This window comes from Meles meles, chromosome 5 (genome assembly GCF_922984935.1).
Source record: "Meles meles chromosome 5, mMelMel3.1 paternal haplotype, whole genome shotgun sequence".
In the NCBI taxonomy this organism is placed as follows: Eukaryota; Metazoa; Chordata; class Mammalia; order Carnivora; family Mustelidae; genus Meles; species Meles meles.
The window spans coordinates 23,005,386-23,023,147 of record NC_060070.1 but is presented as its reverse complement, the minus strand read 5'-3'; the positions used below and the strand labels follow the sequence as shown (position 1 = coordinate 23,023,147).

At 40.9% G+C, this 17,762-nt stretch overlaps 1 protein-coding gene across 4 annotated transcripts in view; it reads left to right on the top strand.

The window, feature by feature from the left end:
- The window catches only part of FIG4 (FIG4 phosphoinositide 5-phosphatase), a 131,892-nt gene that overhangs the window by 53,777 nt on the left and 60,353 nt on the right, over positions 1–17,762 (top strand). For all 4 annotated transcript variants that reach the window (XM_046005695.1, XM_046005698.1, XM_046005697.1 and 1 more), the window contains 4 exons: positions 842–958; positions 2,714–2,759; positions 3,419–3,567; positions 5,141–5,307. In XM_046005695.1, the coding sequence (XP_045861651.1) occupies positions 842–958; positions 2,714–2,759; positions 3,419–3,567; positions 5,141–5,307 (479 nt within the window). The remainder of the gene's footprint in view (positions 1–841; positions 959–2,713; positions 2,760–3,418; positions 3,568–5,140; positions 5,308–17,762) is intronic.

The following is a 17,762-nucleotide window of genomic DNA, read 5'->3' as shown; positions in this document are numbered from 1 at the left end:
TATCCAGCCAGGACGAAGTTCATCTATCAAGGAGAAAGCAGATTCAATTCCTAAGACAGCAGAGCAATTCCAGAGGAGGAGAAAGCAAAGCACGGAACTCATGGCTTTCTCCCCATGATTCTTTAGTCTTGCGGCTACTTCAATTTTTTTTTTCTTTTTTCAATTTTTTATTTTTTTTTTCTTTTTTCAATTTTTTTTTCTTTTTTCTTTTTTCTTCTTCTGCTAAATTTTTTTAAAAACTTTTACCCTTTTCTTTTTTAACGTTTTTTGACTAGTTCATCGTTCATATTTTTAATGTTACTGGCTTGTTTTGTACTGTAACTCATTGTGCTTTTTTCCGAATCATTTTGTGTGGTTAGATACCCATGCCCACCTCACACACACATATGCACACATTTTCCTCGCCTCTAAGCCTGATCACAGGTGGGCACCATTTGTATTTATTTTCCAGGGTTTTCTTCCCCTGCCACCTCCACTGTATATCACACTGTCCTCACAGTCATCCTACGAATGCATATTGACTTGACTGCTGGGACTCTTAAGTAGTGAAAGACTTTGGGAAAAGCTCTCCAGGGGATGTAATGTGCCAAGATTAAGGCTTGCCAAGAGCTGATATGGGCCCTTCATGTCTCTTTGCACCAAATCTTGTTTGTTACTGAGTACACATTATATGGTAGAAACTAATTATTATAGCGTTCCTGTTGAATACAAACCAGAGATTTTAAAAATTATATCCATGAATAAATATCATTACTATTGACTCTATTTGCTTCAGGTATAAAGGGTAAATATATATTAAACGGATTCTTCTCACTTTTCTCATTCTTCCTCCTGTCGTCAGCAAGCTGTGTAATGTCCTTGATCGACTGAACGTGATTGCAGAGAGCGTGGTGAAGAAAACGGGTTTCTTTGTAAACCGCCCCGATTCTTACTGTAGCATCTTGCGGCCAGATGAAAAGTACGTATGGTATTTAAAAACTGAAATCAAACATTTTGCTCTCATGGATAAGTATTCTAAATTTGAGCAGTTTGTACTACTTGAAAGATGGACTGATTTATTGGGGCAGACAAGACATTCAGGTGATTGTGGAATGAGCATTCACTGTGGGCACAGGACTTCCTCTGGTCATGTATCTTGAGATGGAAGCTGAGGAATCTTTATCTCTTACTTCATGGAATAAACATTACATAAAATATTTCTGTGAAGTTTTCTGCAGTGAATCCTATTTTTCAGCATTTAATAGGAGCAGTAATTTTTTTTCCATCGACTAAATACTAACATTTTAATGAAAATAATGTTTATATTGTATTACAGTTATTTTCTCACAGATCTTTCTTCATTGCTACTTTGTGAGTTTCTTCAGATCAAGGATCATGTTTTATTTATCTTTTAAGGATCTGATATTGTATATCTCCAGCACTTTATTTTCAGCTACGAAGTTAACTATAATGGTTAAAAAAAAAAATTAAAAAAAAAAAGAGCAAAAAAGCCAACCAACCATATACTGTGTGTGTCTTCAGAAGTCCTTCTTTTGTTATAATTTGAATTTTAGGGTACTTGTGACAGTGGTCCACAAGACCATTCCCAGGCTCAGGGATGCACTAGGAAAACTCAAAGCATATTGTTGTGCTCATGGCTGTGATTTATTAAGGTTAAAGGATACAAAGCAAAATTAGCACAGGGGAAAGACATGTGCGGCAAAGTCCAGAGGAAATAGGTAAAGCTTTCTGAGAGTCCTCTCCTAATGGAGTCCCACAGAACATGCTTAATTCCCCCAGCAGCTTGTTGTCACAGCATGGGTGAAACGTTGCCAACCAGAGGAGATGATTAGATACTCAGTGCCAGGGTTTTTCATTGGAGGCTGGTCCCCTAGGCAGCTTTTGCTTGGCACATACCAAAATTCCTGACTTCCAGAAGGAACGAGGATGTTCAGCAAAACCATATTGTTTCAACACACAGTTTAGGCACAGTGAGCCACTCTCGTCCATCTGGGAATGGTGGGAACTCAAGTTCCCGGATGTCAGCCAAGGGCCAACCATATAAGCAGGCCTTTCTGAGAATAGCAGTTAGGCCTGTTGTGTGAACTATCTTCTGAACGGAACCTTCTTTAAAATAATGAAGATATTTTAAGAAATTAAAATATTTTAAATCATTAAAATGCTTTAAATCATTAAAATAAAATCCAATATCATTATATAGTACTTGGAACATATTCCCAGGCATTCCTTAGCACATGGAGAAAATAAGTAGGAAGGACAATAATAAGGATATCTGCAAAAACAAGCAAAGGAATGCAGCAAAGCTCCACGAAGAAATGCTGGAGGAGGGAGAGAATCTGACTGTTGAGGGGAGAAGGATAAAGCTCAATGCCCTGCAATTACTATTCATGTCTAGAGAAACCAGACAGGAAATGGGCTTAAATTAAAGCAAAAGAGATTTTGGTGGAACATGGGTGACAAATGCCTGAGTGTGGGACACCAGGGCAAGATAAGATGCTTCTTTCCTGGGCCTCTGTGAGGAAAGAGAGCATGGGTAGCCTTCCTTCTGAGTTCATTGCCTATTCACTTACCAGAAAGAATGAAAGTAAGCAGAATCAGTTGATTATTTTGGCGCATTCAGCCCTATTCCTTTGATTCCTGATAGAGCTGGAACCAAAAATGAATATAGATTATGCTATTAAATTTTTTCTTACACATGTATTTTTAAACACAGGTGGAATGAACTAGGAGGATGTGTGATTCGCGCTGGTCGCCTGCAGGTATAGATGCTACTCTATTAATAATACGAAGGCAGTGTATGATGTTTTCTGAAAGCAGCCATGGGAGAGAGATAATTCTTATTTAATGCAAAATTATTAACTGTTGGGGAATGACTTATGAAGTCCTAACTGCTAGTGTTTAACTCTTAGAAACGATGCGCAGCTAAAAGAATAACGGCCTGTGGATTTTTTCTACCTAAGATAGGTTTAATTATTGGAAATTAAAACATAAACCAAAATGGGAAAAGAATAAATTAGAATCACTTTGGAAAACAAGCCAGAAATGATCACAATATATGTACGTATAATAATTATGCTTTAAGAAAGATATGGCCTCAACCACTGAATATTTTACAGTAAAGGAGATGTATCTGAATAAAGGCATGTTTAGTAATTGGTCCATGTGGAAAACATTCACTGTTTTATTTTAAACTCGGGAAGAAAATTCAGATACAGACTAGTAGGTGTAATGATGCCAATACAGCAATTTTAAGTGAGCAGCAAATGTAACTTTTCCATAATGTTCTTCATTGTTTGTTCAGGAATAATACCCTGCCTACAGCTTTTCTTCTGTTTTTTTAAGGAAAGACATTAAAGTGGGATAGAAGCAGTTTTGGCCTCTGAATAATGGTTGACAGTCTTACGCTATTTCTGTTTAGACTGGCGTTCTTCGAACCAACTGTGTGGACTGTTTAGACCGCACCAACACAGCACAGTTTATGGTGGGAAAATGCGCTCTGGCTTACCAGCTGTACTCCTTGGGACTGATCGACAAGCCAAATCTGCAATTTGATACAGACGCAGTTAGGTAAATCATTTTTTTTTTTTTTTGAAGATTTTATGTATTGGGGCGCCTGGGTGGCTCAGTGGGTTAAGCCTCTGCCTTCGGCCTTGGGTCATGATCCCAGGGTTCTGGGATCGAGCCCCACATCGGGCTCTCTGCTCGGTGGGGAACTTGCTTCCTCCTCTCTCTCTCTCTCTGACTACTTGTGATCTGTCAAATAAATACATAAAATCTTAAAAAAAAAAAGATTTTATGTATTTATTTGACATAGAGAGACACAACAAGAGAGGGAATACAAGCAGAAGGAATGGGAGAGGGAGAAGCAGGCTTCCCACCAACCAGGGAGCCCAATGTGGGGCTCAATCCCAGGACGCTGGGATCATGACCTGAGCCGAAGGCAGACACTTAACAACTGAGCCACCCAGGCACCCTGCAGTTAGGTTAATCTTATTTTCCACCTTTTGAATGCTAGTAATCACAGAGAGCAAAACTGATTAATAATAAGGACTTCTACGAATTTGTTTCTTCTTTTAACTTCTCAAAAACTATGTTGCTGAAAGACATTTTTCAAAATAATTCTGTAATATTTTATTAAAGACCTGTGTGTTGTTGCCATGGTTTTGTGTGTGTGTGTGTTAATTATGAATAAATACTATGTTCTTTATATAAATCCAGAGTCCTTTAGATAAATACAAAACTGGTGGGTTTTCACCAAACAAATCCAGGAGTGCCCAGGTGGCTCAGTTGAGCATTGACTCTTGGTTTTGGCTCAGGTCATGATCTCAGGGTTATGAGATCGAGTCGAGCCCTGTGGTGGGCTCTGTGCTCAGCATGGAATTGTCTTAAGATTCTCTTCCCCTCCTTTGCTTTCCCCCTTTTTTCCTCCCCCACTCCTGCCCTGGCTCATGTACACTCTCTCTCAAATAAATAAAATCTTAAAAAAAAACAAAAAACAAATTTAGATTGCATTAGAAAGAAGTCATGTGCCTTCATGCATTTTGAATTAAAAATATAAGATACATGAAAGATTGATTCCTCATGAAGGATTACGTTTCTTCACTGTCCATTGGATCTATGCCACTGCGTGGAGTGCTCTTTCTCGAAAATACAATGACGCTTGTTATTGGTCATCTGAGGTAGTCATAAAGGCTGTGTTAGGAAAATGAACACCTTCCAAGTGGCCAGATCCACAGATATCACAGTACTGAAAATCTTAACAGGCACTTGGAGAAATACAGATTTCAGACGTGTTCTGAGGAAAGAGTATGGTTTATCTGTCGGTGGTAAGAGCTCATCAAATTCTGTTGTGGGAGGTAAATTGATTTGGCAACCTGAAGAAAGTTAGGAGTCCTTTAGTCAGGTTAGAATCACCTTGGTCTGGCTTTGATGCCTTATGTTTTCGTTTCTCCAACTTCCATTTTAGCGTTTTCTATGACTTTTTTTTACTTACTAGACTATTACTGTAGCATATATTTTACAAATGGATTAATCATCAAGAGTTGCTTGAAAGGCTGTTAGGAATTCATATGTGGCTAACTGAACCATGTGTGTAATACTTTTGGTAAAATTTTGTAATGTTTATTTTTCTTTGATTTAGGTTATTTGAGGAACTCTATGAAGATCACGGGGACACCCTCTCCCTTCAGTATGGTGGTTCTCAACTTGTTCATCGTGTAAAAACCTACAGAAAGATAGCACCATGGACCCAGCATTCAAAAGACATCATGCAGACCCTGTCTAGATATTACAGCAATGCTTTTTCAGGTAATTCTGGAATAATAAGCAGCTCTAAAACTTTACCTGCTATGCATTTTTCTTCTCAAACATACACCTTTTTTGAGAAATCTGGCTAGGTAAAACCAAAGTTTAAAATAGAATCTCACTTAGAATGTTCTAAATAAAATTTGTTCAATAAATGAATGAATAAATTTTATATTTTAAATAGTGCAGTGTTGCATTTTTCCACCCATAATAGGAGCTCTTAAATAGTGCAGAAGACTTTTTAAAAAAAATGTCTATTTTATTTATTTATTTGAGATAGAACAAGAGAGAGCACGTGCGGGAGGGTGGGAGGGCAGAGGGAGATAGAGAAGCAGACTCCCTGCTGAGCAGGGAACTTAATGCAGGACTTGATCCCAGGATCCTGGGAACATGACCTGAGCTGAAGGCAACTGCTCAACTGACTGAGCCACCCAGGTGCCCAGTAATGCAAAATACTTTGATTCCTTGGCTTCTGTCACCTTCGATACATAGATAAATTGGTTTGAGGGTATTTAATCATTATTTTAAAAAATAGGATTCAGAGTCTTGACAAGCTAATTTTTAAAATGTCAGCTAGAAATTAATAGTAGCATTAACACTAAATTATATCTTTCTTTGTTTTATGATTTGTGAATACTCAAAAGTAACAAGTTGTTAAAATGGTACTTCTGCTGCCTCCATTCTGATGGAATTTCCAGCATAGTAGATATCACAGACCAAATCCTCATATTCTTCTGGTGGAGGGACAGCATAGAACTGTTAACTTTGGATTGCTGGGTAGCAAAGCTGAAGTACAGCTGTGGACTGAGGAGAGGGCTGCCATGGTGGGAAGAGCCTACCCTCCTAAATATGATCAGGCCAAAGGATCTTTGAGTGATTTACTGGTGACCAGACGTAGGCTTCATGAGGGAGGGTAGTAGCATGGGATTGACCTCAGTCCTGGCTGGAGGGACCCAGTAGCAAGAACCAGGAAGCGATCCCTGGATTCCTAAGGAAGGAGTTGTGAAAAACTGATAGGAAAAGTTGCTTGGTCCACACCAAGGGAACTGCAAGAGCGTCTCTGGTGACGGGAACTTCTGAAGCATGCCTGAAAGCACCCACAGTCAGCTTTCAACATTTTCCTTTCCCAGAGAGATGGAAAGTCCGTTTGCTGTGTTACAATGCAAGCATATCAGTTTTCCATGCTGCGTAACGAATTATTAAGAACAGCCTAGGACAACATGTGTTTATTATCCCACAATGTCTGTGGGGGGATGTCCAGGCACAGCTTAGCTGGATTTTCTGCATAGAGTCTTACAGAGCTACAGTCAAGATGTCAGGCAGGCTGTGGTCTCATCTGGAGGTCAGACTAGGGAAGGATTTGCTCCCTGCTTGCGTGTTTGCTGGTGGAATTCAATTCCTCATAGTTTTTTTGTGACTTTGGGACTCTTAGTAACTTGCTTCTTCACAGCCTACAAGGGAAAGTGAGTCTCTAGAATGAGTTTGCCAACAAGAGAGTCTTATAATTGTGGGAGCGATAGCCCATCCCTTTGCCATATCCCATTGGTTAGAAGCACATCACAGCTCCCACCCCCTGCAAGGGAAATCGGTATCAGTTTGCTAGGGCTGCTGTAACCAAATAGCACAAACTGGGTGGCTCAAAGCAGCCCAAATTTATTATCTCACTATACTGGAGGCTGAAAGTCCAAAATCAAGTTGTTGGTGGGGCCAGGCTCCTTCTGAAACCGATAGGTGAGAATCCGGACTTGCTTTTTCCTTTCTTCTGGTAGTTTGCCAGCAATCCCTGGTGTTCTTTGGTTTGCAACTGCGGCACCTCCGTCACTGCCTCCGTGGCTACATGGCCGTCTCCCTCCTTGTGTCTGTGTCAGTGTCAGATTTCCCTGGTCTCACGAGGACACTAGTCCTATTGCATTAGGGCCCATCCTAATTTAGTGTGACATTTTAACTTGATTACATCAGCAAAGACCCTATTTTCCAATAAGATTATACATTAACAGGTATTGGGGATTAGGACTGCAACATATCTTTTGGGGGAGACAGTTCACCGTATAGCAAAGAGTATCACACTACAGTACGAAACCGGGAAGGTGGGGATCATAGGGTTTGCCCTAGGGCGCACTGCGCCAAGTAAGATCTTTCCTATTCACACACTTTGGAGGAGCCAGAAGCTGGTGGGTAGCCTGGTGGGCGTGGGAGGGAAGTACAAGGCAATCCGTAGGTCCTGCCTGTCATTTATTCCATTGCTGTCCGCCATTGCTCCTCTCCAGACACACTGACGCTCTCACAGTTCCCTGAATAAATTAGGCTGCTTAATCATATGCCCTTCCACCCATTGGAACACATGACTGCCATCTTCTCCTGATGCCTAGCTGGCCTTGAGAGCTCACTGTACTTTGGCTTGCTCAAAGAAGGTCCTCTCCAGGGGTTGTTCTAATGGCATTCCGTGCTTTTCCTTCGTAGCACTTAGCACAGTTGCCGGGAAATCATTCACGATGCCATTGTTCCTGCCATGAGACCAGAGAGCCCCACGGGCAGCTCGTTCACCCTAGTGTCCCCAGTATTTTGCTCATGGCACACTAAATATTTGTGGGATGAATTAATAAACGCATGAGTTAATTTATTACCTGTGTCCTCCCCAATTCCCCATTTCCCCTGAATTACAAAACTGACAGGACTAAGGATGCCAGCCTAGTAACATGTAGCTTATCAGTGATATCCTGAGGTGGCTCAGATCATTTCTTTTGCATTCTCTGAGCCCATTGTAGTACTCTGGGTAAGCTCAGGGTATAACATAAACCACAGAGTCCACTGCGGACCTTAATGAGAATTTAGATATTCTTCTTTATGCCTGCTCCTTGAACTGGGTTTAAAACTTAAAATCAAAGTAGAGTAATCCAAGCAGAAACTGAGAGTTAGGGAAATCGAACTTAGAGATTCTGGCCAGTGACATAGTTTCAATTCTAAAGGAAAAATATTAAAGCATTTCCATCATCTTTTATTATCCCTAATGCTCTCATTACCAGTGAGGACATTAATATGTACTGATGTATTCAAATTGGCCACCATGTGAGTTAGAAATAATTGGTTATTATCAGTCACGAAAACACGAAATTACAATGGGTTTCACTTGTTTTTACCAATTAGAGCATTGATTAAAATAGGGTTATCTCCCCGAACGTGTATTCACTGGCTCCGCTTTGTTGCGCTAGCTTTCCAGGGCTTCTGTAACAAAATCCCGCATGCTAAGTGACTTGAAGCGGCACCAGTTTATTGTCCCACAGTTCTGGAGGCTGGAAGTCCAAAATCAGGGGATGAGCAGGGCCGTGCTCCCTGTGAAGGCTCCAGGGGAGGATCCTTACTTGCTCCGTAGCTTCTGATGACTTCTGGTGATCCATGACTTGCAACCGCAGCACTGTCATTCCTACGTCTGACTTTGCCTGACATTTTCCCCTTGTGTCTGTGTCTACATGGCATTTTCCCTGTGAGTCTCACTCTTCCTGTAAGGACATGAGTCATATCGGATTATGGGCTGCCCTACTGTAGTGGGACTGCATCTTAACTGGATTGTATCTGCAAAGACTCAACTTCCAGATAAGATCACATTCACAGATCCTGGGGCTTAAGGCTTCAAGGTATCTTTTTTTTTTTTTTTAAGATTTTAAAATTTATTTATTTGACAGAGAAGAGAGACAGGGAACACAAGCAGGGGGAGTGGGAAGGGGAGAAGCAGGCCTCCCGCTGAGCAGGGAGCCTGATGTGGGACTCGATCCTAGGACCCTGAGATCATGACCTGAGCTGAAGGCAGAGGCTTAATGACTGAGCCACCCAGGCATCCCAGCGCTTCAATGTATCTTTTTGGGGGACACAGTTCAACCTATAACACTTGCGTCAGTTGTGTTCCCACAAGTACATATCTCTCAGGGGATGGATTACCATGGGAAAGGTGGAAAACTGCCCCGGATGGAAAGGAAACATCCACTCTTCTGCCCTCTGACGTCATTGTCCCTGTAATGGGAATCATTATTGACAGATAAGGGCCAAGTGAAGTTTTTTTTAAAATAATACTAGGGGACAGAGAGAACGAATGTGGAGATGTATGTGATTTAAAAAGCAGGGAGGACTATTAAAAGATAGAAGGTTGTCAAGAAAAAGTGTAACATGCACATAATGGAAGAGTAAAGCAGAACTGTACCACTGAAAGAGGAACTTCTTTGAAAGCAATTATTTTATAGTGTGGCTAAACAGACTTTATTTTGAGAAGCATGGTATCCTTGAGGCATACAAATTATTTTAAAATTACAATGGCTATCATATAATGTTAATATATTTCTAGAGCCATTTTCTTTAAAACACTCAGGATAACTTAACAAAATTTAATCTCCTCATGTTATTCCTCTGGAGCGGGCAGGAAGACACTTGACATTAGGTTGTTGGGAATTTTTTCCCTTTCATTACCCAAAAAAATGTAATGTAGAAGGACAAATGGCAAATTAAGTCAAAAGACAAGCTAAGGAGAAATTTGATACCTACCAAAACATACTAATTTCCTTTAGATGTAAAGAGCCAGTATTTCCTTGAGATATAATAAGCCAATATAAAGGGACCAAAAGTTCTGGAGAAAAAATGAGCAAATGACGTGTACAGTTCACAGTTCACAGGGAAAGCAATGCATATGGATTCCAAACATATGAAAGAAAGCTAACTTCACTCATAATAAGAAAAATAAAATTATGATAGAGTACCGTTTCATACATCAACAAAGATCAAAAAGGTTTTTGATCCTTGGGACATTTTGATCCTTGGGTTTTTGACCCAGGACCCCTCATAGGGGTTTTAAGTCACTGAAGTGTAGTTGATGTATAATATTATATTAGTTTCACGTACTCTTGAAGTTTATATTAGTTTCATGTAATCATGAAGTAATCATGGTAAATCTAGTTACTGTCACCCATACAGAATTGTTACAATATTATTTATATTTTCTGTGCTATACATTGCAACCCCATGTCTTATTTAAATTATAATTGAAAGTTTGTATCTTTTAATCCCCTTACCCAAATTAGCCCAATTTCCCTTCTCTTCTTGGCAACTACCGGATTGTTCTCTGTATCTGTGAATCTGTTTCTGTTTTGTTTTGTTTGTTAATTTGTATCATTTTTTAGATTCCACATATAAGTGAAATTATTTTCTCTATCTGACTTAGTTCACCTAGCATAATCCCTCTAGGTCTATCCAGATTTCATTCTTTTTTATGGCTGAGTAATATTCCATTGTGTGTTTATCACTTTTTTTTATTCATTCATCTATCGATGGACACTTAGGTTGCATCCATATCTTGGTAATTGTAAATAATGCTACAATGAACATAGGGGTACATCTTTTTGAATTAGTGTTTTTGGGTTTTGGTTTTTTTTTGATTAATAGCTAGAATTGCCAGATCATATGGCAGTTCTAGATTTAATTTCTTGAGGATCCTCCACATTCTTTTCCATAGTGGCTGCACCATTTTGCATTCCCACCAACAGTGCACAAGGGTTCCCTTTTCTCTGATTCCTCACCAGCACTTGTTATTTCTTATCTTTTTGATAGTAGCCATTCTGACAGGTGTGTAGTGATATCTCCTTGTGGTTTTGATTTGCATTTCCCTGATGATGAGTGATGTTGACTATCTTTCCATATGTCTGTCAGCCATCTCGATGCCTTCCCTGGAGAAGTGTCTCTTCAGGCCTTCTGCCCACTTTTCAATCAGTTGTTTGTTTTTTTGGTAATGAGTTGTGTGAGTTCTTAATATAGCGAGGATATTACCCCTTTATTGGATATATCATTTGCAGATATATTCTCCCATTCAGTAGATTGTCTTTCATTTGTTGAGGGTCTTCTTCACTGTGCAAAAGCTTTTTAGTTTGATGTAGTCCCTTTTGTTTCATTTTACTTTCGCTGCCTTGGGAATTTCATCATTGGTTTGTATAGACAGACTGATGCCATATAGGCAACCCACCTCACTCTCTTTCAGGCTCTTTTAAAAAACTGTTCTTGAGGCTTCACATGGTAGCATGCTTTGAGATTTGTCTTTAAGAAGTACCTTTGGTTTCTAACACAGCTGGTTACATTGGCAGTTGGAGGATGCCAAGAAGAGATACCTAGGAACTCCCTTCAGATGTTAGGGAGAGTTTTATTATTATAACTGTCTGAAGGAACTTGTTAAGCTCCTTCTAACCTTTTTTTTTTTTTTTTTTTTTTTTTCATTTTGTTTAGCTGAATTTTCTTGCTGAAGCTTGTTGAGTTTCAGTCCTGTTATACGAAGAAAAAAAAGATCCAGGATACCTTTAGCAGTTAATAATAGATCTGCTTTGTTCATGCATACATGTATACATACATACACACATGTGCAGCTTAAAATTGTGGTGTGTGTGTGTGTGTGCACCCATGGAGGGGAATTATATCCTTCTCAAACAGAGATTTCAAAAAAAAAAGAGACATTCACAAGGTAAGGACTGCAAAGCTCACCACACATGGGAAACATGCAGAGGAGGCATCCCTCGGCTTTGTGGTCATGCCTTAAGGTTGTGGAATAGTTTTACTCACTTTCTGCTCACCACTGGAGCAGAGGCATACAAGGGAGAAGAACATTTTAGTTTATCAAGACTAGCGAGGCAGCCTACTAAGGTCATCCCTCTAACAGGTTTAGGGTGGATAAGCTGTGTTTGGCTCTAGCAGGGAGAAGACACTTGGCAAAATGTTTTGTTTTAATAACTTTTAAAATAACATTAATAACTGTTCACCAGTCCTGCAACCAAAGCAGTTAAACATGGCAAGAGAAAATTCTGTAGCTAATTATGCTCCATTTTAAACTGACTACAGGTCTCCAAAGGACACTAAAAAACCTGCCAGTCCTACTACGTTTCTCTGGTATATTCCTTCTAGCGGAATGACCATTTGGAAATGACCACTTTCCAAAAGGACCATTTCATATCATTTCATGTCATCTCCTGAAATCTACAGCACCCCACTCTCCGCTGTGACCTTGAGTGTCATTGAGGTGAACTCCCTCTTCAACGTCCCTCTCAAAGCAGAGCCTGTCCTTATCTGCACCTCTAGTTTCTGTATTGTATTACAGTGATTGGAGTAGCCCTGTCCCATCTTTAAAAAAAAAAAAAAAAGAGGGTTTCTCCTAAACCCTAAGTTTGTTTCTCAGAGTCCACAGTCTCTCATGCTTCATCTCCCCTCAGATTTCCCCTAACTCACTTCTCCTCCATCTCCCCATGTCCTCCATGTTATTCCTTATACTCCACAAGTAAGTGAAACTATATGATAATTGACTCTCTCTGCTTGACTTATTTCACTCTGCACAATCTCCTCTAGTCCTGTCCATGTTGATACAAAAGATGGGTATTCATCTTTTCTGATGGAGACATAATACTCCATAGTATATATGGACCATATCGTCTTTATCCATTCGTCTGTTGAAGACATCTTGGTTCTTTCCACAGTTTGGCGACTGTGGCCATTGCTGCTATGAACATTGGGGTACAGATGGCCCTTCTTTTCACTCCATCTCTATCTTTGGAGTAAATACCCAGTAGTGCAATTGCAGGGTCATAGGGAAGCTCTATTTTTAGTTTCTTAAGGAACTTCCACACTGTTTTCCAAAGTGGCTGCACCAACTTGCATTCCCACCAACAGTGTAAGAGGGTTCCCCTTTCTCCACATCCTCTCCAACACTTGTTTACTGTCTTGTTCATTTTGGCCATTCTAACTGGTATAAGGTGGTATCTCAGTGTGGTTTTGATTTGAATCTCCCTGATGGCTAATGATGGTGAACATTTTTTCATGTGTCTGTTAGCCATTTGTATTTCTTCTTTGGAGAAGTTTCTGTTCATGTCTTCTGCCCATTTTTTAATGTGATTATCTGTTTTGTGTGTGTTGAGTTTGAGGAGTTCTTTATAGGTCTTGGATATCAGCCCTTTGTCTGTAGTGTCATTTGCGAATATCTTCTCCCATTCCATGGGTTGTTGATTGTTTCCTTTGCTGTGCAGAAGCTTTTGATCTTGATGAAGTCCCAAAAGTTCATTTTCACTTTTTGTTCTTGTTTCCTTTGCCTTTGGAGACATATATTGAAAGAAGTTGCTGTGGCCAATGTCGAAGAGGTTACTGCCTATGTTCTCCTCTATGATTTTGATAAATTCCTGCCTCATGTTGAGGTCTTTTATCCATTTCGAGTTTATCTTTGTGTATGGTGTAAGAGAATGGTCGAGTTTCATTCTTCTACATATAGCTGTCCAATTTTCCCAGCACCATTTTTTGAAGAGACTGTCTTTTTTCCATTGTGTATTTTTTCCTGCTTTGTTGAAGATTATTTGACCATAAAGTTGAGGGTCCACATCTGGGCTCTCCACTCTGTTCCACTGGTCTATGTGTCTGTTTTTGTGCCAGTACCATGCTGTCTTGGTGATCACAGCTTTGTAGTAAAGCTTGAAATCAGGCAATGTGATGCCCCCTCTTTTGTTTTTCTTTTTCAACATTTCCTTGGCAATTCAGAATCTCTTCTGGTTCCATACAAATTTTAGGATTATTTGCTCTTCTAGCTCTTTGAAAAATGCCAGTGGAATTTTGATCAGAATGGCATTGGAAGTATAGATTGATCTAGGCAGTATAGACATTTTAACAATGTTTATTCTTCCAATCCATGAGCATGGAATGGTCTTCCTTCTTTTGGTGTCTTCTTCAGTTTCTTTCATGAGTGTTCTGTAGTTCCTCAAGTACAGATCATTTACCTCTTTGGTTAGATTTATTCCCAGGTATCTTATGGTTCTTGGTGCTATAGTAAATGGAATTATTTCTCTAATTTCCTTTTCTGTATTTTCATTGTTAGTGTATAAGAAAGCAACTGATTTCTGTACATTGATTTTGATAGAACAAATCAGTAAAAGAAGAGAGAAGAACCACATGGTCCTCTCAATTGATCCAGAAAAGGCATTTGACAAGATACAGCATCCGTTCCTGATTAAAACGTTTCAAAATATAGGGATAGAGGGAATATTCTTCAACTTCATAAAACCTATTATGAAAAACCCACAGCAAATATCATCCTCAGTGGAGAAAAGCTGACAGCCTTCCCGTTGAAATCAGAAACATGACAAGGATGCCCACTCTTGCCACTCTTGTTTAACATAGTATTAGAAGTCCTAGCAACAGCAATCAGACAACAAAGAGAAATAAAAGGTATTCAAACTGGCAAGGAAGAAGTCCACTCTCTCTCTTCGCAGATGACATGATACTTTACATGGAAAACCCAAAAGACTCCACCTTCAAACTACTAGAACTCATACAGCAATTCAGTAATGTGGCAGCCCTGTCCCATCTTAGGCCAGCCCCTCTGCCATGCTTTGAATCCCATCCCTCTGTGCTTGCCTACAAGTAGACTCTCATGGCTGCACATCTTCAGTCCCTGCTCCCCCGCCTCATTCCCATTACGCATGAAAGCCCTCCTTAGTATTTTCCATCAGATCTTTCCTTAACATACCCAGTCCCATGCCCCTGTCCAGCTACAGTCCTATTTCCTTGGTTTCCTAAGCAAAACCTCTTGAGTGATCTGCGTGCCTGTTTCCTCTCCGGTCCTTTTCTCTCCACCTGCCTCACGGCATCTGCCCTGTCATTGCTGCTGAATCTGTGCTTGTCAGAATCACCAGCCATCTCCCTATTGCCAAATGCAAGGTCATTTCTCTGTTTTTATCTTGCTCAGCCTTTCAGCAGTTTTTAATCATGGGTGACCACTCCTTGTTTCTTGAAACTCTCCTCTGTGATCTCTCAGTCTCCCTGGTGACATCTCCTGCCCCATTTCTAAACCCCCTTCTCTTTTCTCTCTATACTTTTACCTTAGGGGCATCTCATCCAGCTCGTAAATACCGTGCGTTTGACGCTCACCTTTGCATCTCTAACATTGACTTCTCTACTGAACTCCAGACTCATTTTTCCAAAAGCCTACCTAGCTAGCATCTCTTCTTGAATATTATGTTAGTTTTCTATAGGTTCTTAATAAATTACAGCAAAATTAGTGCCTTAAAACAACACCCATTTATTATGTCACAGTTTCCATGGGTTGGAAGTCTGGGCACCGCATTCCTCAGCTGTGTTCTCTGCTTAAGGTCTCACAAGGCTGGTAAAAATGAAAGTAGTGAAGTCAAATGAAGTCAAAAGAAGCCAAAATTAAGTTGGTGTTGGCCACCCTGGGCTCTTACCTGGAAGCTTCCAGACTTGTTGAGGTTTGAGGTCAGCGGCAGAATCCCATGACTGAAGTCCCTGTGGCCTGGCTGGCTGTTGCCTGGGGGTCAGTCTCAGTTCCCAAAGACCGCTTGCCTTCCTTGACTTCCAGTCCACTCCATCTTCAGAGCTGGCAGTGGCACGTTGAATCCTTCTTGTGCTTCTAATCTCTCTGCCTTCCTTTCTCCTTTCCTCTTCTGCCTTTGAAGGATCCATGTGATTACAGTGCCCCCCCCCCCAGATAATACAGGATAATTGTCCAGTCTTGGAGTGAGTAGTTAGTAACCTCACTTACATCTGCAAAGTCCCTTTTGCTGCGTGATAGGAAATATTTGTTGGTATGAAGCTAGGGAGGAAAGGTCTTGGGGCCCAAATTTCTTTTTCTTTCTTTCTTTTTAACATTTTGTTTTATTTGTCAGAGGGAGTGAGCAGAGTACAAGCAGGGGGAGCGTCAGGCAGAGGGAGAAGCAGTCTCCCTGCTGAGCAAGGAGCCCAGTGCAGGACTCAATCCCAGGACCCTGTGATCGTGACCTGAGCGGAAGGCAGTTGCTTAACCAACTGAGCCACCCAGGCATCCCTTGGGGCCCAAATTTCTTACTACCCTGGGTATCTAATGAGAATCTCAAGCCGATCATTTCTTCTTCTTTTTTTTAAAGATTTTATTTATTTGACGAGATCACAAGTAAGCAGAGAGGCAGGCAGAGAGAGCATGGGAAGCAGGCTGCTTGCTGAGCAGAGAGCCTGATGTGGGGCTCGATCCCAGGACCCTGAGATTATGACCTGAGCCGAAGGCAGAGGCTTTAACCCACTGAGCCACCCAGGCGTCCCTCAAGCCGATCATTTCTGAGGCAGAAGTTCCTTACTCTGACTCAAACCTGTTTTGCCACTTGCCTTTTCACCTCAGCACCTGTTGCCCAGTTCAGAAACCTTGGAATCATCCCTGATTTCTTTATTTTCCTTACTTATCCCCACTGTCCCAGTCCCATCTCTCGGCAAATCTCATTGTCTCAGCCTCCAAAATATACCCTAAATGCTTCTGCTGTTTTTTGTCCTGCCTGCCGCCATGCTGGTGCCAGAAACGGTCACCTCTGTGTGAACAACCACAGTCGCTTCTGCTTCAGCTCTCTGTTCCACACGTGGGCTCCTGTTCTTCACAGCCACAAGAGGGATCTTTTCAAAACTGGAGTCAGATAGCATCACGTGCCTCTCGAAAAACCCTTCCAGGGCTTTCCATGGCACTTAAAATAAGACTCTTTATGGTGACCTACAAGGCCTTGTGTGGCCTGGTCCCATCTGTCTCTAATATGGCTGTTCCCCTTGTCCACTGCCCTCCAGCCTCCCTGGCCTTCCTTCTGTTCCTGGAGCTGCTGTCTGTTCCTCCTTCAGGCCTTTGTTTGTGTTTGTCCTTCTGCGTGGGCACAGCCCCCAGAGCTTTGTGTATTTTCTCATTTGTACACTTCAGCTGTTACTTCCTCAGACCCTGTAGCCTCTACCCCTGCCCTCAGTACCCAATTCAAGGGGCCATGTCCCCTCCCTTCACTCTCATGTCACTCTGTCATTCTTCACAGAACTTACAAGTCTTCACGGAACTTACAACCCCTGAATGTACCTGGTCCATTATTCACTTCTCTGTATGTTTGTTTGCCACTTGGAATGTAAGCCCTACCACAGCCACAGTCAGTCTTGTCCATAACTGTGTCCCTAGTTAGTGCAGAACAGAGTAGATTCTTGGGTGAGTGAATGAAGGGTGGTGCTTCTTTTCAATTATGAAAATAATAGATGTTAATTATAGAAAGTACAGAATAACTCACAATGAAGTCAGATAATCTTTACCTTCCAGAGCAGAGAGAGTCAATTATCATATGGTTTCACTTACTTGTGGAGCATAAGGAATAACATGGAGCATATGGGGAGATGGAGAGGAGAAGTGAGTTGGGGGGAATCAGAGGGGGAGATGAACCATGAGAGACTGTGGACTCTGAGAAACAAACTGAGGGTTTTGGAAGAGAGGGGGTAGGAGGTTGGGTGAGCTTGGTGGTGGGTATTAAGGAGGGCACTATTGCATGGAGCACTGGGTGTGGGGCAAAAACAATGAATTTTGGGACACTGAAAAAAAATTAAATTTAATTTTTAAAAAAACCCTCACAATGAAGTCAGATAATCTTCACCTTCCAGAGACAGGCATTTGTTCAGATTTA